The sequence below is a fragment of the Fukomys damarensis genome, unplaced genomic scaffold (assembly GCF_012274545.1).
Source record: "Fukomys damarensis isolate Sample0158 unplaced genomic scaffold, DMR_v1.0_HiC HiC_scaffold_26, whole genome shotgun sequence".
Classification (NCBI taxonomy): domain Eukaryota; kingdom Metazoa; phylum Chordata; class Mammalia; order Rodentia; family Bathyergidae; genus Fukomys; species Fukomys damarensis.
In genome coordinates this window covers 36,536,424-36,556,989 of record NW_022900938.1, presented here as the reverse complement: position 1 = coordinate 36,556,989, position 20,566 = coordinate 36,536,424, and the positions used below count along the sequence as shown (strand labels likewise).

Below are 20,566 nucleotides of genomic sequence, written 5' to 3'. Positions count from 1 at the left end.
AAAAAAGTGTAGAAAGGAATGCATGTCAATCAAGCAAAACAAAGTTGATAATTAAATGGAGGTATATATGAAGGAGTCAGTCATATTTATTGAATTATTCAACATTCACTGACAGTGTATTAGGAGACCAAGCAGTATTTCAGAGCTAGATTACAGAGCGATAAAGCAGACGATCCCTTGATCCGTTCCTTTGTAATTTAAAGTTGGTTAAGAAAGAAAAAAAAAGCAGGGGTAAATATAAACGTAATCGCTCTCACTTAGGGCACAAATCGCAAATGGTGCATCCTCCTAGGCTAAGAAATCCTGAGAAGGACACCAAGAAACCTAGGCCTAGAACCCTAAGTGCCAGCCAAGCTCTAAGAAGAGTGCTAGGTACAGGAAGGGTATTAAAGACAGAAAACTAGTCTGAAGATTTGCTCTGATTTACCAAATTCAACTGAAAAACTACCTGGCTTGTTTATATATGACATAATGCATTGTTTTTAATTGCTGCTTTTATAGGTCAAAATAGAATAGCGCTACTCAACCTAGTACTTTTTACCTTAGATAATTAGAAAGAATGACTTGGATTTGTACACTGTTCAATTATAATATGTCTAATATATGTATAAAATAAGTTTACATTTTTTTAATCCCATCCTGAGAGAGGAAGAAAAAAAAACTCACCAAGCATAGTAAAGTTTTCCTTTCCTAACAGCATTTCAGCTAGAACACTACCAAATTCTAACCACCAGAGGGAACTGTGAAACTATCCTTTAGCTCTGCTGCGCCATTGAGCAGTTCCAGAGTTGGAAGTGCGAAGGCAAAGTATATGTGTATGGAAATATCAAATGAAACACATTAATTTGCATTATTAATATGTTAAAATTATAGTAAAATAAGTTTGAAAAGGAGTTCCCATGAAGTTTTTGAAGATCTCTCATAATGAAATAGGCTTTACTGATGCCTGGACTATATCAAAATGCAGTAATTGTTTTAAAAATTGTTTTAACAGATCCATTCCTTCTGTTGTCCTGTATGTTTTTACATTCTCTAGATAAATGTAAATAAATATATCAATTCTCCCTCTTGTATCAACCAGAAGGGAGATTTATTACTATTTTTTAATTCAGAATAAGATTAACTAGACTATTGTTTTGAATAGACAATTTTGAAAACTCCTAAGAAAATAAATGCCATAACTTTGTTTCATGCTCTGTGTCTTTATGTTTTTCATCTTATGTACTTAGAAATTTAAATCTGATGAAAGTTCTTTTTTAATAAAAGAAGAACAATTTCTTATTTGAAACTAATAAAAGAACTTCACTAATAATGTGTTTTTATTGGATTACATTATTAGCAAACAGCCTGTACGCTTAAGATTTAACAAATATATAATAAGCTGCAGGGAAATCCCATGTCCAGAGTTGGGAAATGAAATAATTTAATACAGAAAATTGAAAATGTATGCATTGCCTGATTCAAAGGGTATGGGAAAGTTGAAATGGCTTACGATATAATTATGGATACTATTCTTAAAAAATGAAAATGAAAACATTTTAAAATTATTCATAATGAAATGAAGAATAACAATTCTTTGAACTTCATAGACCATATATGTAAGAAGAAAAATAGTTTTCCCATGAAAGTTCTGATAGGTAAAACCATTTTCAGATGAAGGGAAAGAGAGGGATATAGGAACAAAGCAGTTGTCCCTTTTCACCCAATTCTTTTCAGTGTTTGGAGGAAGGAATTGTAGAAAACAAACACAAAGAAAGCAGTTAAACCAGGGATTCCCCAACACTGTTGTGAACAATGTTAGTCATTCTGCCTAGGGTTCCATGACTATGGGAAACACTCCACATTAGCAGGGAGCTGACAGAAGACACCAAGTGTTCTGGAGAAGAACAACTTGCTCAGCTGTGTTGGAACCAATTTCCAACCTTCTTTAAAGATAGAATATTTTCTGTTTTATCCAAAAATACAGGAGCTCTATGCTAATATGCAGAGAACAATCAGGAAAATTTCCCTTCGTTAAACTCCCAAAGTAGTCTACCTTCACCTATTTCTGTTCACTCCCTCTATGAAGCTAGTGGTGAGTGGCTCCTTTGTGGTATGACTGCTCACATTTACTAACGCTCCCATATTTGTCATTTGAAGTTGTGAAGAGAAGTTTCTCTTAAGATTTTTGATGATGATTCAGTTCCTTTGGAATTGTTTTGTGTTCTTCTTTGCCAGACCCCACAAGCAGTCATGACCTGCTACTATTTTTAACGTTTGCTTCTGTACCTTGAAAGTATGAGAGGGTTCTTATCTAATGCAAGTTGTAAGATTTTCTCCTCAGAACCAAGTGAATGTCAGTATGAGTTTTCTGACTCATCAGAAGAATCTAGATCCCTGGGGTTATGGGTAAACCATTTTTCCTAGTACCTCATCCCCTGAGGGTCCACCTTTCTGTGAAAGGCAACATCTATGGCACATCTATGCCCAAAGTTTTCACCCATTCTAGTAAGGAGAAATGTCCCTTGCTAACCAAGCTTGCAATTTTCCCTCTCTGTTTCACTTCTTCCTGCCTTTTTCTGGTTGCTGACATTGCTCTTTGCTTCTTCCAAGCTAAACTATAAAAGTGAGACCAACACACTGGGAACCTTGTTATGAAATTTGGTAACCCTATGAGCTACACAGCTTACTGTGATGCAACCTCTCAGAATGATAGCTCTTTTAGACACTACTGAAGAGAAAGGTTTAAATATAATGTACCTGCCAACAAAGCCTTTACACTCTCCTAGCTCAGGAGGCTTTCCTGCTTCATATGGTATAGATTCAGCTCTGCATACCTCTTCTAGAAGCCTGAAAAGCGTAAATTGCATTATTAACCTATAACCTCATTAACTCTGCCCAGGATGTCAAAGAGAATGAGGGAATCAACATTTTTCTGCATTAAATGATGACTGATAGAAATCCACCTCCATACTTGACCCTGTGAATCCATTAAAAACCTGGGGGCCTGCCAGAAAGTGCCTTTACACTTGGCTCAATATTAGCTTTTGTGAATTTCCTGTAATGAATTGTAGCTCACTTGAGTCATTAGAAAATTCTGACAGGGAATCTGCTGGAATCTGCTGTTCTTTGAAGGATTCAATTTATCTATGATTCAGTGCCTAAGCAGATAGCTTGGAGGGGTCAGCCAAGGAACGTAGTGGTTTGATTAAATTGCAAGTATGTGCATTGACTTTTAACACATGCATCAGATAAACTTGAGACAAGAAAATAACTACTTTCCATGCCTCCTTTTGCTCATTTGCCATTCAGCATCCCAGGCAAGGGTAAATTAAAAGCTCTGTTTTCTGGCTCTATGGCTGAATCACAAGCCTAAATTGACAGATTGAAGCTGTACTTTAGCAAGATTACATTATGTCTCTGTTAGAACTAGCAACCAATAAACTCATATTGTGCTAAGGAATGCTGCTATTAACTATCTTTTAACCTTATTATAGCTTATAGTCTGTTTTCTAAATGTGTCTGAATGTTTTATTCTACTTTAAAATGTTTTAGTTTTCTTAATTCATATTTTATTCTGCTTCCTAGCTTATTAATGTGGCCTTGGGTAAATGCATTTCCATTGAAAACACCACAGCCATTCTTGAAGACTGCGAGGGGAGCAGCAAGGTATGCTTAGCTGGAGATTACCTCGTGGTTGATAGGTGCAGCCTTTTACGTATTTGTTGATTACTTAAGAAGTGTATCTTCACTAAGTAGAAACCCATAATTATCCTCTGAACTCCAGTATAATTATAAGGCTCGTGTAAGAATCTACTACGAAATGCAATAACAGTAACTGAAAGAGTAAAAGTGTGGTTACCAAAGTTTTCCATTGGACCCAGCATGTATCATTGTTTGCATAATTGTATTAATTTTGAAAATTCTGGAACCTTTGGGGAAGTGATAGTAATGATAGTGCTCACCTCTAGGAGTGAGGCTGGAATAGGTAACATAAAAACTTGTAGAACAATACCTAATCCTCAGTGCTCTGTAAATGTTACTGAAATAAAAATAAGAAAAAATGAGTGTAAAAAAATGGATAACATACAAACATAAGATGATAGAAAAAATAAAGAGAGAAGATATTTTAAGTAATTGTCCCAAAGAAGCAATTTATTCTCTGATTCCATCCCTCATGCATCTTCAGAGAGTAACGGGAGTCGTATAATCCTTGATCCACAATGGAAAATCCTAGAGCAAAACTCCCGCAAACTTGGAGCAGAACTACTAGGAGAGGGAGTAGGACCCAGGGAAGCAGAGCAGGGACTCCTGCTGTGGTGCAGGTGAGCTCAGTGATCACACCTGCTTCCCCAGCGTACATTCCCTAACAAGTCTGCCTTCTGCAGGAATAGCTACCTGTTTGGGAATAGCTATCTGTTAGTCAAATGTGGTTCAGAGGAACACTAGTTCTTGAGTAGCAATCAGTCTCCAAAAATTACAGATTACTCTTTGGTAGAAAAAGATTATTTTGCGCCAATAGCCAAGGCTTACTAAGTCTTTTTTTTGACTTAGAAATATTTCTTCAATTTCCAAACATAAGAAAACTAGAAGAATATCCCTGCTGCTGCAATTCAACTGCGGATTCTAAACTTAAACCCTTGGGAACTCTTTATTAATTAGGGAGGAGTGGAGACAGAGAAGTGAAAATTATCAAAGCAATCAATTGAAAGAAATGACTTGCTTATTAAGAATTCAAAATGAAAATAAAACCATAAACTGTAAAACAATACCACAATTAGTCTAAATTATATGCAAGTATTAAATAACGTTTTTTTCAAGATTTGCCACAATAGGGACATATTGCACCTGGTACAATATTTCTTCTGAAAACTCTACTTCTAATATTGGTAACCACAGAGTTTTTGTTTAAGGAGACCAAGGTGTGAGTTATGTAGCCACTGTCTTCCACAAAGCTCATCTCCCATTTTATCTAACTGCTCATTTTTACCTCTGTCTCTTGTGGCTTACCTAAGGGACAGAAACATCAAGGGAGTTAAATTGGGTTAAGTACAAATCAGAATTGATAGCAAGCCCATGAAACAGTATTCAGCCAAAAAAGTTTGAAAGGAATAAAGCCCTCATACTGAGCCATCAAACACCACTCTTACACTACATAAAAACAATCCCTTTAGTTTTTAACTTTTAAGTCAGTTGAGATGTTCATTTACAAAGTAATATCTAGCTTATCTTAGTAGCTTTACAATAATAAGTTGAGCAGATAGAAAATACTAGCTTGTAAAGAATATTTGTAGAGAATATTTTTAAGGATTGAAAACATGGATCCATTTCCTGAATCAGAGTTTATCTGAGTCACTGTCAATTCTTTAGAACTAGACCTCTCCGAGAGCGGCATCTATAAAATTGAGGGATTCTAATGTGGCTGCAACCTCGTGATTCCTTGTGCTTGCAGCAAAAAAATTTTAATGTTTCCTACAATAGAAAAAGCCAAGGGTCCAATTTTCTAGATAGTCAGAAACAAGAAGGCATAATAATTTTCACCGAAGAAATTTAAGAATGTGACTGATCTCCCTGAAACCACCCATGGCTGAGAAACTGAATCAGGGATGGTTTACAAATTTCAATACTTGAAGCATCAGAGTTATCTAGAATTCAGAATGCCTTAAAGAGCATCCTATGCAGATATGTACTGATCGTAATACTCTAATCATTTTTGTTATTGTCATTGACATTTGTGGAGGATTTCTTGTGCACTAAATATTTGATCCTCATTACCCCAACTCTGAGAAAATTTTTATATCCAACTTAAAAATGAAAAAATGAGACTGAGTAAACAAAGTGTTCATACTATCACAACTGAAAGTGGTAGCATTGGAATTTGAATATAAATCATTATTAACCCAGGGTTGGTGATAAGCAACTGTAATTTCCCCCCATGGGAGGATGAGGAAGGAGGATCTCAAGTCTGAGCCCAGCCTGGACAACTGACTTGGTATGAACTTGAGAAAAGTTTTAAAAACAAATTTAAGGGGATGGAGCCTGGAGATGTAACACAGTGAGATGGCCCTGGGTTCAATCTCCAGTACAAATAAATAATAAATAAATAAAACCAAAGCAACGATTGCTAACAAAAATGTTTGGCAAAGTTTCTTTGCTGCCTGAAGTGACCTTTTCTTTATTCATTTCCTCTATAGCTTCAGCAGTTTAATTATACCTGGTTAAGACTTATTAAACATGAAGAATGGTGTTTAGCCCCCATTCCTGATAAAGTTTCCCTGGAGCTGTATACCTGCGATAACAGAAACAAAGGGCTGAGATGGTTGCACAAATCAACATCAGTTTTCCATCCAGACCTGGTAAGCAAAATTATATACCTCCCCTGTGCTACGAATTCACCTTTTAATCAAGCAGAACATAAAATCCTCATTGTCAGTTCCCTCAATCAGAAGCTTTAAATGTGTGTGACAACAGAAGCAGAGTAAAAATTCACTCAGAAAGATAAACTGTTTTTTTATAGAATGTCATCTATTTTTCTCTTTTTAAAATTTGTTTCAAAAGAATTATTTTAGAAAGAAGTCATCCTGTTCTTATGACTACATTGTCAGTAGTGACTTCCTTTGTTTCTAAATGCCCCCTGCTTCCTCCAATCAACAATGCTAAAATGAAGGCCTATAGGCTGAAATCATTAAAAGCTTACAGGGAAAATATAAGGAAAAGGCAAGAAGCTACATGCTTACTAGAGTCTCTGCATTTGAGGATGAGTCCAGTTCTTCATTCTTTCCTCTTTCCATACAAGAGAACTTTTTCTCAGCCCCAGTTGGGTCCAAAGACCTGGCCTCAGTGAAGAATGTAGGAACCAGAGCTCTCCAGCTTAGGAGAGCTGACCATATAATTTCTTCACCATTGTGTGTTCCCAGCTATCACATTGGTAGCTTGAAATCTGCTGTGGGGAGAATCTTCATACTATAGAAACTAGCAGATGCTACTGCATCAGGAAATATGTTTCCAGAGCTCAGTCCTCAGTATTTGCCAGAATATACCTGTTCTACTGTATTCTTATTCACAAATTTCACTCCGTTTTTCCCAATTACATTTTAACAGAATATGTATAGTCAGAAGCTTTGGTGAAGGATCTTGAGATGGCAGGAATAATTTCAAGATTGCATTCTCAAATTTTCTGTCATCTCACTAGCAATTAGCTACCAAATCCACTCAATGCATTGAACAATGGAAGCTGTTATTCTGTCGAGAGCTGCCTGCCACCTTTCCTCCTTGGGCTGCCTCCACTGATTAGGGTGTCTTTCCTTCAAAATTGTAGTTGGTGACTATTCTGCTCAGAGCCAAAATCAAGGCTTGAGCAATGCATTCTCCAAACCTATATCCATTTGACTTTCTCTGTTATATATATTTTTATTCATTAAGTTTATTGGTACATTTTAAATATACAATATGACGACATTCATCATTGGGAATTTGTACCTTTATATGATATATCTTGGTTCTTATCTAGTACCCCATTCCCCTGCCCTCCCTTCAAGCCCTTTACCCCTCCCTATTTACAAAGACTTTGTTTCCATTCTTTTCTTTTCTCACATTCATTCCTTTCCCCTACCCCTCACCCTGCCCCTTCCTCTTTGGATCTTTTCTTCCCATTTCACATTATCTATTACACACTTTGATCCTTATTTACACTTTCAGTTTCTCATACCAGAGAAACTATTTGGTGTTTACACATGTAAATAAACTTAAGAGTATGGCCTTCATGTGCATCCATTTAGTTATAAATGTCTCTACTTTATCATTCTTTATGGCTGAGTAGTACTCCATTTTATAAACAAGCCACATCTTTATCCAGTCCCCAGCTAATGGGAAATTGGGCTGCTACCAAGTTTTAGCTATTATAAACTGTGCCACTATAAACATGGGTAATATAAACATATATCTCTGTGCTGTGATTATTTTAATTCTTTTGGGAAGATGTCCAGCAGGGGAGTACTGGGGTCAAATGGGACCTCTAATCCTTTTTTCTCTGCTATATTTTAATTCATTCTGGACAAAATTTTTTCTCTTTAATGGCAATGATTACTATCAAGTTGTCAGAAAAATTAAAATTTCTGGTATATAAGTGGATATTTTCATCTTGCATACTGTTAGGGAATTCATAATCATCTATTGAATAAATTACATCTTACTTTGTCCTTTATCCTTTTGCTAAAGAAGAGAGGGATGGAGGGAGGGTGGGAGGAAAGAAAAGAGGAAGGAAGGAAAGGAAGGAAGGAAAAAAGAGAAAGAAAGAGAGACAATAACTGAAACACATTCTTAATCTCTAGAAGTAAATCTTGGAAAAGATTTCTGATGAGCATTTAGGGTAGGCCTTTCCAAAGACAAATTGATTTTATAAAGAAGGTAATTTAATTAAGACAGCACAAGCTGGAAGCTGATCTACGTTGTTTGTACCTGTGTCTCTGTGACATGCTACCTACGTGCTTTCTGCCTTGTGTTTCCCTTTTGATGTTACTAGACAGTCATGGAAAAGAATATCTCAGTGTTTGACTTTCTTCTTTTATCACTTTTGTAATAGTTTTTTATATTAAATCTCCTTAACCCTTGTGTTAGCTTTCCATTACTATAGTAGAACATCTTAGATAATCAAATTATAAAGACTAAATATTTGTGTTGGCTTAAAGTTTGGGAGGTCAAAGTTCAGGATCAGTTTGCTCTTTTGGGCCATGATGAGGCAGCACGTTGTAGCGGGAACACTTGGTACAACAAAACCATTCATTTCAGGACCAGGAAGCAAAAAAGAGAAGAGACTGGGCTCCCACAGTCATCGTTAAGGTTATGCACACCAATGGGCTTCCTTTGGGCCCTACCTCTCCAAGCACCCACCACATCCCAACAGCACCACCGGGACTAAACCTTACACACTAAACCCCAAACTATAACAGTCCTCAAAGAACCTAAATCTCAAAGGAAAAGAGAATGTGAGTAACAGGAAAACTATCTCCTTTTAGAAAGAATTAGATGTTAGAATCTTCATAGAGGAAGAAAGTATAGTAGTGAGCTTAACCCCAGATAGTATTAGTTGTTCAAATGATCCGCCCATAAATCTGCATCTCAGAGATGCTTCCTAGACATCTTTTCCCCAAATGCCTTCAGTTTTTGCCTCCCTAAAGAATATTCTCACTGGTCATTGCTTTGCATATGGAGCATCTCACCACCCACTGGTTCCTACATCACAGGTCTTTAGGTTGGGAAACATGTGATTTAGTTACTCATTTACAACTCACTGGCAGAACACTGTAGCCACAAAATGATTTTCATCAAAACCAACCACTTTAAAACACCCTAAATACACACTAACATTATATGTTTGAAGTCCTGCAAAGGTGATGATATTTTTGTAGGGACATCTTTAAAGTAAATTATTATGCAAATCATTCCTGCTTTTGTAAAATTTTCAAAATAATTTAAAATATTTAAATTATAAGATTACCTTTGTCATAGTTGTTAGTGGTTGAGAGAATTTATAAATTTGAAAAATGTGAGGAGATTCTAAATAGGCTATCATTTTAGGATATTCAATACTTATTAAATGATAGCACCCTTTGAAATACCTTTGATTCTTTTCTATTAACCTGACTTTATACATCAGATTATGTACTATCAAAAATTATGGTAAAGCCAGGCACGGTGGTGCAGGCCTGTAATCCCAGCACTCAGGAGGCTGAGGCAGGAGAATTGCTGTGAGTTCAAGACCAGCCTGGGCAACATAATGAGTTCCAGGTCAGTCCCAACTACATAGTGAGATCATCTCAAAAGACAAAAAACAAAACAAAGCAAAATTATGACAAAGAGATCATAAACAAAATATATCACTATTATAGCAAAGTGCCTTGTAAAATAGGAACTTAATAGTTTGTCATGGCATGTGTGTTTTTTTACCACCACCAGTGAGTTAGTCATCATCAATGAACATATTAGATGACATTTAGAATTGTTTCTTTAAATAATATAGTTACTAGCTATACCACTAGAAAATTGATCTTTTGATTCCTGAAAATTTAAGTCTGATAGCTTAGAGAATATAACTTAGTTTGAGACAAGACAAACAATACTTTCCAAAGTCTGTGTTTATGTTACTAATTTAGTTCAAGAGAATTTCTAGGGAATAAAAAATATAATTACTCATCCTTTGGAGAGAGGGTTCCTTTGTTGTTGTTTTTTTTTTTTTTTTGCATCTCCATTGTTAAATCCAGCTGGAGATTTATGCCCAAATCCTCTTTTGCTCCAGGTAAATCACATTGTTTTTGAAAATTCGCCACAGTTATTATGCTTGGAAGGAAACTTTTCTCAGAAGACCCTGAAGCTAGCTGCTTGTGACTCAGTGAAACCGCATCAAAAGTGGAAATTTGAAAATTACTATGAAGACTGAATAGGAGCCAATGTTTTTATCTGAGAACTCATTGGATACTATGAAAATACCAGTAAACTTGGTGGCTGTATTTCTCAATGTCATTTCCATTTTCAATTCTAATAGCATTTGAAGAGAGAATCTTTACAAGTCACAATATTTGAGATACCAGAAGACTATTCAGGGAAACAGTCCACCATTGGACTAGAGTCCTTTTCAGCCCTGGGTGGCCTTTGGAATTGCCTTCTTCCTGCCCTGTCCTGGAATTCTTCCTGCAAGTTTCTTCCAAGAATCTCACAGGTAACTGGAAATGAAGGCAGATGTGGAGAGGCACAGTGATATGATGGTAATGTTGCATAATATCTAGGTCTTTTGGCCAACAAGTAGAGGAATAAGCAGTGAGAACCTGTCCTCCATTGTCTAATTTTTCACCAAACATAGGTGCTAGAATTCTTATAGCTACAAGACCTTAGACAGATACATAAAGCTACCACCCTGTTGTGACCCCTCCAGACTAATGCATTCTGACCAGTTTAAAATAGTATTGATCAATTATTAATAACCTTACCTAATAGCAAATAATAATTTTGACCTAGATTACCATATAACTTTTTTTTCTCATTCTAAGTCAGTGGAGACAATTTTAAGTGAGAAATTAGGCCTTTAAATACTCATTTAATTATAGATATGTACAATGTTTCAACTCATTTTTAAATCTGTACTTTAAAAACATGGTCACATCCATAACTTTTAACTTTTTTTTTTTTTTTTTTTTTTTTTGTACCAGGGATAGAACTGGTACTTGCACTTGCACTTGGATAGCACTTGCAAGGCAGGCAGCCAAACCACTGAGCTAAATCCCTGGTCTCAAACTTATTTTTTTTTAAGAGGCTGGTTCACAACACACAGTTATCACCAAAAATATATAATTATTGAACACACTATAATGTAGAACCATGTGAGAGGAGTCGAAACAAAATGGAAACAGAGTACTGAGAAATGCTAGGTTTTTTACATAAAAGCGGTAAAATATTACTTCCCTGGGATGAAGCATGCTAAAAATGGACTTTAAAAGATTGCAAAGTAAAAATAAAAGAAACATAATGAAAGAGAAAGAAAAATGAATAAACAATTCTTAGGAAAAGCGCTAAGAAAAAATTGCCCTAAACTTGGCCAAAGAAGGAGGCCTTGGTCCTTCTAGGGGGGAGAAAAAGAGCAAAGCTCTAAATATGAACCCAATGCTAACATAGAAAATCTGTGGGAAAGTTAACTACTTCCTTGCTAAAAATTGAGCTGTCATCTTAAATATACCTATACCAATACTTAGCCTGCCAAAAACAAAAACTTAGAAATCAGGATATCCTTTATAGTCATTTAGGTAAGAAAATTGATACTCAAAGACAAATTACTTGTCTACAAATCATAAGCCAATTAGTGGTAGGATCAATACCTGTGGAGAAATAGCTCATTTCACAGCTTCACTCACTCCATTGGCTTCAACAAACAAGTTGCACAGCAGTTCTTAGAAAGAGATACATAAACCTAAGGCTTGCTGAGGTTGGATCACTGTGGAGTAGCCAGGCCGATTTGTGCTAGGTTTTTTAATTTTTTTCCTCAAATTTTTGTTCGGTTGAGATGATGCTAAAATTGGGAATTTTTAGTTCTTACTTCCTATTTAACACTCGATTTTTAACTTCCAACTAATTACACAAAAGCAGAGCTATTAACTAAGAGTAGGAAGGAGGAACATTTTTGAACATTTGTGACATATTTAAAATGTTTTATTCAGATAATTTACAATTGCAGATGAGATAAAAGAACAACTAGAAAATGATATAATTCCTTTCAAAACAGGCATTTGGGGGTGGGGGAGGGACAAGTTCATTGCCAAAGTACTAATTGAATTGCTGGCCACGCTAGATGCCTCATGTAGTTCTTCGTGTAACTGAACAATTTTGAAAGCCCTTCCCCCAGCCTATAGAATTTCTATTTTATCCAAAACCAGTTTCCACAAAGTCAAGCTTGTTCAGAAAAGGATGATTCATACTTTGAATACTCCTACCTTGAGGTATACCAGCTAAAGAAAGCTGAATATTTGTCTCAAAAGATCCTTCTCCAGTCTGCTTAACATATGTTCTTACTGATTTTACCTTGACATACTTATTATATAAATCTATAATTGAGTTTATATTGCCAATAGCAACAAGGATTGTTTTGGAGCATCGTATTATTTGTGCTTGAGAGGAATTTTTCATATATTTTTCATATATCATATATCTGCTCAATTCCTCTAAGGTGCAAAGAGCTAATCACCGGTTAGGAATCTGTGTGAGCCTTCCTTTGACGTTACTGACTAATTGTCATATCTACTACCTACAGCTTTGAAAAAAGAAAATATGATTATCTTCTAATTTTTGTTTTTAGAAGACTGCATTAAGCATAAAAATGCTGCTATAGATCATCAAAGATAATCATTACCCCATGAATGGGAAATGTGTGAGTCCTAATCAGCCCCAAATTCTCCAAGAAGGAGGCTATGTTCTTGGGATTGCCTTGAATTGGCTTAGATTATTGTCTTTATTAGAAAAAAATGGCTGTCCATCTTAACTTGAACACTGGATAATATTAACCGGACTTATTTGATTAGAAAAAAAATTAGCTTACCAAACCATCAAAGTGTTTTTGTGCCTTTCAGTGTGCACAATTCCTTTCTCTCTTCAACAGTTGCCCAGAGCTTCTACCCTACTTGCCCGTAGCATGACACAGCTGTTGTTGGTACAACTGTGTTTTATCTCCAGCATCAAATTTGCCCAGTTCTGCTTGCTGACATTCAATCAGCTGTCCCTCACAGGGATGCAAGGAACCATGATCACAATGTATCATTAGCTTCCCCACACTAATCTGGAACCATTCGCTTAGATATTAAAGCATCTTCCTCCTAGCACTGCCTGGGAAACTGCACAGAGGCAAAAATAGCAATTGCTGTGTGCCAAATTCAATATTCCAGGTTGATCTTGATTTTAAAAACAGCTAAAAATTATTTTTAAAGATATTTTATGTAGAAAATTGGGCTGAAGCACAAAAGATAGTATCTTCCTTAGCTTTCAAACATTTCTATGTTAAGTTTCATATTCAAAACACAAGATCGAATACCTCAGCTGAAGGTCTCAGTATCTTCTACAAAGATAAGAAAATAACAAGTGGTGAAGATAAAAAAAGAGAGGAGCTATTCATCACTGAGTACTCACTATGTACTGTGCACACAGGTGCTCCCTCCCACTGAGTGGTCCACATCGATGCAGTAAGTCACATTCCTCTCTTAACACAGATTAAAAAAATGAGTATCCACTGTGCTGATGAAAGAATTGGTCACCCCACTAGTAAGAGGTAATAGTTACCATTCTATCTGGTTAAGCCAAAGAAAATTTCTTTCCCTAACATATAATTAAATAAATAGAATAATCAATGTAGTCAGGCCCAGTTAAAATTCCCCTTGATTATAGACTGTTGATGTCTCAGATAATGCAATGAGGTGAGCTCAAGCCATTTCCACATTTTCAATGATGAACAGACAGGAAATGAAATCTCTCTCTCTCTCTCTCTCTCTCTCTCTCTCTCTCTCTCTCTCTCTCTCTCTCTATGTTAAGTAACTTAAGTGGAGGAATAAGTGTCATAACTCCGGATGTCTTGCAAGGACCTATACCCTTGACTTGTTGTTTTCCATCTTTTCTATCACATATAAGAAACAGAAATAAACATGTAGTTGCTTTTCTGTTACTAATACCAGCTCCTTCTTCACCAAGTCTTTAAGCAAAGCTGATAAATTGTTCCATTTGAGCACAGATGAAAAACATAAAACTTGAAGAATCCTTCAATTTAAAATTCAAACCATAACTATCAATCTCATTGTGTCAGTTGTCACTATAGTAATTTTGCAACAACTGTTGCATGGGTTATTCAAAAATTGTTGCAAGCCAAATTGCATTAAAATAAGAAAAGAAACACTAACCAAAGATATTGCATAAAAATTTTTTTTTTGACAAATACTACATCGACAAGTTTGAATAAGCTATACCAAGTATTTTATTCCTCAACAAGGGCAAAGGCATTTGAGGTTTGGTGGTACCCATGTCTCAAAGAAAAAAAAAGATCACACAAAGAGAATTTAATGCATTTGTTTTCAACTTAATGGATCAATTATCACCATTTTAATTAGGATCCCTCTTCAAGTTTACCTTTGCTTTGTAAAAACACAAGTGAAAATTCTCATTTTCCGACACATAGGGCAACTTCAAATATGCTGAATTTCTAATAAGGAAAATTACCATAAAATGAGAAATAATTTCTTTGAAAACAGAGGTTTTATATAGTCAAATATATTTCTATTATTAACTGATAGATATTTGTCTAAAGATATTCATTATATATACCTATATGAATAAAGATTTTACAGTAGATTTTGAAATTAAAATTTTTGGTAATATGAATAAAGATTTTGAACTTTACCTGATCATATGAAAATGACAATTTTTGTAAAATTATATATATATATATATATATTGTGTGTGTGTGTGTGTGTGTGTGTGTGTGTGTGTGTGTGTGTGTGTGTGTGTGTGTGTGTGTGTGTGTGTGTGTGTGTGTGTGTGTGTGTGTGATGCTTAAACTGGGAGAAAGTAAAACCAAGAGTTTCTACTTGCAAAATAAGGAAAAATTTTAAGTGTCATTGAATGCTTTTAGCTCTTATAGCTTTGTCTATATCTGGCCTTTGCCACAAAAGTATTTCAAGTAGACTTTCACCCAGGATACTGTTTTACAGACTTAAAGGAATAGTGAGATTCTAAATTATCAGAGTGCTTATTTTTCAGTTAGGATTATGGACATATTTTATTCTGCTCCAAACAACCTTAACTAATTTTATATATAACTGCTACGGGAAGTGGGCTTAAAAACAAAAGAAAGCAAAGATCCAATGGGTAATTCTGTTGTTTAACTGAAAACATTTGTTAGTGGGAGAACAAGGTTAAAACAAGAAGGGAGAGAAAATTTTTCCAGTTCTTCTAAACATTTTTAATTACCCACTTTTACTGAAACTAATATAAAGAAGGAATCAAACATATAATTTGAAATTTATAGATAAATGCAAATTACTTTCTAAATTCATTTTTAAAATTGTCCTGAAATACCAGTTAGTGACTAGCTGTGATTGTTTTATTTTGTATTTGACCATGTCTCTGGTTGTTTTCTGCCTCTATTACTGCCTGTGTCACTGTTTGCATCGTTTATATGGTCTGGCCATCTCCTGTTCTTCATGAGCCTGTACACATTTTGGTCTTTGTATTTATGGTGTTATGTTATGGTCTGATATTTTAATATTGGCAAGTATAACTTTTGACATTACTTTTTATAGCCCTCTTGTTTTTAGAGAGCAATGAAAGTTCAGGCTTTAAGAGAAGTGGTTGCCTTTATCATATGGCCAAACATATTTCTTCTTTATTATATGCTGGTGTTTCATCCTTTCCCATAATTCTCTATTATTACTTATTTTAAATGTTTTCCCTATCGCTGTGAAAAATTTAAATGTCTGTTTTCCATTTGTAAATTTGCTAAAAGTGTTACCTCACAGAAATATGCAGAAACGCTTATGATAAAAGTGTCAGCACTGTTTAAATGCATGCCTTTAATGACTAAAAGATAAATATACATCTTTCAAGTTGTTGATATTTATATACATCTAAAACAATATCTCAGTTTCTTTAAAAATAGTAGAAAAATGTTATATACATTAAATATCTGTCCACCAGAAACTCTTTTTGCAATTTCATATGTAATGATTTTAAGATTCTTCTGAAATAATGCAAATTAATTGGAATAAGGTGTTCTCTTGATTTTTTGAAGAGGCATTTATTGATGATCTTAGTAGTTGCTGACATGGAATATTTCTTACTAAATTCTGAAGGGAAGCTAAAGAAAATAAAGTCTAGAGACCACAAATAAAGACAACAACTTTTATTGAAAGCAAGTCAGGCACAACAGTTCTTTATTTAAATTGTTAATATCTCTATATATGAAAGAGATAGGCAGGTTCTAGCCAATTCTGTGCCTTCAAATGCAGCATTTCATGAAAAGTAAATTTCATATTTAAAGATAAATAAAGTTATTAATTCCAGCTCATCTGGTAACAAAAAGTAAAATCATGCAGTAAATATTAGCATTCTTGCAATGAATCAATTTCCCTTCCTGTCAGATACCAGAGTCCTGACCACTTTGAAGCTTGAATAACAAAATTTCAGAAAAATCTTCATATAATTACTTATTTCTGTTCTGAGTCCTTTCTCACATGAGTTTCAGATCTGTTAAATATCCCCATTCAATCTGATAAAGACCTTCATCTTCCTAGATGTAAGATCTCAGACAACCATTCATCACTGTCATGTTACTCAAGGTTCCTCAACAGTGTAACCTTGGTATACGACACAATTTAGGGCAATGCTCCCAAAGTCAAAGAGTAATGTAGGTGCTCTGGTACAACTCCATCACTCCATCCATGAACATGAAGTGTTTACCAATTGACCATACTCCAAAATAGTTTTTGTTGATAAAACAGTGTACTTTTTTTTAAAAAAAAACAGGGTCTTGCTATGTAGTTCAAACTGGCCTTGAACTCACTATGTAGTTAATGCTGGCCTCAAATTTGTGGCAGTCCTCCTGCTTCAGCCTCCTGAGTGCTAGGATTACAGGTGTGTACCACCATGCTTAGCCATCGATATAACATTTCATCGTTGATTAATTGTTTAGTGAGAGCACACAGGTTTTAAAAATTTTTTAAAATCAGGATTACTATACATTGGAGTTCCATCAAAGCCAATTGCTTTGCCAAATCACAGAGCTACAGTCCACTCACCTCACTCAAATTTCACAAGAATTCATACCCTCTATTGAAATAACTTAAAACACAGGCTCTCATAAGGCAAATTAACAATAGGGTCCTATTATATGATGGATAACACAATACGGGGCTTTGATGTTAAGTAGAAAATTATAGGCATCATCAGTAATCCAGGAAAGAAAATAGGTTGTCCAGAAAGAAAGATTTAGAGATCTAAATTAACCAGGAAATTATTTTAGTACATCAATCTCCTACCTAACTTTATCAATAAAGACCCTATGTCCCTCACTTTCTTCTAAAGACTCACATTATATCAAGTGAAATCTTCAGCTTCTATAGTCTAAGGGTCACACCTTTTACATGATCAGGTTGTAACCCATCTGTTTAAAAGGATAAAAGGAGTACGCTAAACCTGAATTCAAAACCAAGTCTTATAAACACTCAACAATGGTACATGATACTATGGAAATATATTATATGACCAGGAAGAATCAAAAAAAAGTTGCCACATTCATGTATGGGATTTATTACACATAAATAAGCAATAACCTAAGAAAGACTAACCCAGCCTTTTTTGAAAAGTGAAAAAGAAGTAAACATAGGATTGAATGGTACAATGAAGACTGTATTACATTCAGACAATAAGGAATTGTCTTTTTATTTGCAGAGACAAAAGATATTTTTATCTATGGTAACAGAAAGTTCAGGGTGATATATATGGAAGCATGAAATGAAAAATTGTGGAACAAACTATCTAAGAATATAAACATAGCCTCTTTCATAAATATTCAATACATTATTTGACATGTTGGTTTGAGTGAAGCTCCACAAGTACAATTTTAAGCTTCTTGATTTGGGCCTAGGTCCAGTAAATTATATATTCCCAACAAGTATCAGTCTTCTCACTAAAAATACATGCTCATACCCTACTTTGAAAGTATTCTAGGATAATTATTTTTATTCTCATAGTAACCAGCACGTTGATGATTAGCATTGTCTCAGATGTCTAAGGAAGTAAAATTATTCTGAGATACTGTTAATAAGAAAAAGTGCAGTTGTGGAGAGCAGTATTTTCTTACATTTGTCCTAAAACTGTCATTCTTATTTTTGATGGTTTAATTGTGCTAGACAAGATTTATCTTCAGCCACAGAAATAAAGCGAACCAATATAACCCTCTGGTCTGTTGCCCACCAATCTTCTAGCCCCTCCTTGTGTTGGTCTCACAATGGGTTTAATTCAATTTGAAAGCATAAAGCAAACATTTAGCAGAGTTCTCCTGAGTGACAGCCCTGCTAGTGAGAAAATTCAGTGAATGGTGACACCTGGGAAGGAGGCCTCTAGAATTCCACTCGGTAGATGCCAATGAAAACCCTTTAGAATGCTTTCTGAGGATAAAACGAAAGGAACAAAGTTTTGGAAGTTTATTGGCAGAGTACATACACCCATGTTTAAAAGTAAGAGAGATTTAATGCCGGGCTTTTCATCACCTCAATATGCAGTAAGAAAGACACCCCTAAAATAGGAGTCATTTCACACAGTCACCTCTTTCATTTGTGTACTGCTTTCTAAGCCACGCTGTGCCAGATTACATAGTGAGGCTGTCTCTTTAATGTTTATGGCACTAGTGCAATATTAGTGAAGTTTGAAAAAGCAAATGCCCAATAATTAATCTAACATGTTTTTGTTTTGTTTTTTAATTTGAAGTGACCAGGTTGAACTCTAAGGTTATTTCCACATGATTCTACAGTGGAAAAAAAAAAACCCTGCAAACTTGCATATCTTTCAAGGGGAGAATTCAAATAAGATATAGAAAGATTCGCAGCAGGATAAAATTAGCTTTTGTTTTAGCGAGCCGGAGAATTTCTCAATTCCAGTTAGTCTATAAATGCATCATAGATTCAAATTCATCAATTCTCTGCTTGGTGTTCCCCTTCCTGATCTTCCGATAGGATATTGTATTATATCTTGAGTAAGCATTTCTAGCGATATCACCCTTCTTCCCTAAGGCTGGAGGCTCTTCGGGTGTCACAGGTTGTGAAATGGGGCTGCTTAGTGGAGAGTCCGCATTTACTTCACCTTCTTCTTTGAACTGGGGGCCCTCGTCATGCCTTCTCTTAAATTCTATCACTCGGACTTCATCTTCATCATCATCATCGCAATTATCATCATCATTAGTTTCTTCATCCCAAGCCTCTTGCTCCTCCTCCTCCTCCTCCTGCTTAGAATGCAATACAACAACTTGGCTACGTCTCTGAAATCCCAACCATTCAATTTCTGTTGCCCGGATAGGTTTACTCTTACTCTCCTCGTCTGTCTTCTGTAGAAGTTGTTCCATAATACTGTCCGAGGCTCTACTTATCTCCTGGTTGCCAGTGCTGCTCAAAGGAATCTTCTCCCACTGATGTCCTGTAGCAAAATCAATTGGTAGTTGATATGTGTAGAAGTTGCAAAATACCTAGCTGCCATTGTGATTCTCTAAATTGTTTTTCTGGACAATCATTCCCTAACTTTTGTTTTATGGTATATGATTCTGAGCTACTAAGGTATTCTACACAATTAAACATGCTTCACAGTCAAATTAGTTTGTAGCTTCTCCAAAATTTATCCAAGCCTTTAAATTACTTACAAATAGTGTAATCTCAGAGAAGTCAGCAACCTAAACTCATTTGACTACGGAACTCTACCGTTGTGGGCAACCTTATTTGGTGAGGTTATATTTCCCTAAGACATACTTAAAAATCTAGTCTAACTGACCACAAACTGGATGTGTGAATAAATAAAATTTTGACCTAGCTCATACCTACAGACATACCTCTCAAGGAAAATTAGGAGATGGTGACACCCCATATCTGGTCACACTTTGGAGCAAGCTAGGTGTTTGACACCATTTCTCAGAATCCTAAAGTAATGAGGCAGAAAAGAAAGAGCAGCGTCCAGAGATGTTCAGAACTCATGTGCTGCTAACTGAGGCCCAAGCCCTCTGAGGCACATGTAACATGCTTAAGATCTCCCAATTTCTAGAGAGCCCAGATTCAGAAATCACATGGAGTTCATGTCTTAATACTAGATGAGCCTACTGTTCTAGTCATGTTCTGGATGGCAACTAATTGACACAGTTATTTGGTGCCTTGTAATGACTTTTAGAAAGGCTTAATGCAATGCAATCGACACTTTTCATATGTCCAGGTCCTATCAGCACATCTTCACCAATATTTATCGAGCACATAAAGATGCAAAGGCAGTTCTCTGAGCTTCCCCCCACCCCTGCAAAAAAAAAAAAAAAAAA

The 20,566-nt window shown here is 35.4% G+C and overlaps 2 protein-coding genes across 2 annotated transcripts in view; one reads left to right on the top strand and one right to left on the bottom strand.

Annotated features, from left to right (window-relative positions):
* Positions 1–10,414, top strand: part of Galnt5 (polypeptide N-acetylgalactosaminyltransferase 5) — a 39,091-nt gene extending 28,677 nt beyond the window's left edge. Inside the window, exons 8-10 of the mRNA XM_010607012.1 lie at positions 3,568–3,648; positions 6,174–6,335; positions 10,274–10,414. Of these exons, the coding sequence (XP_010605314.1) occupies positions 3,568–3,648; positions 6,174–6,335; positions 10,274–10,414 (384 nt within the window). The remainder of the gene's footprint in view (positions 1–3,567; positions 3,649–6,173; positions 6,336–10,273) is intronic.
* An 8,555-nt stretch (positions 10,415–18,969) lies between these two features.
* The window catches only part of Ermn (ermin), a 5,014-nt gene continuing 3,417 nt past the window's right edge, over positions 18,970–20,566 (bottom strand). Inside the window, exon 3 of the mRNA XM_010606769.2 lies at positions 18,970–19,686. Coding sequence (XP_010605071.1) covers positions 19,160–19,686 — 527 coding nt within the window. The 3' untranslated portion in view covers positions 18,970–19,159. The remainder of the gene's footprint in view (positions 19,687–20,566) is intronic.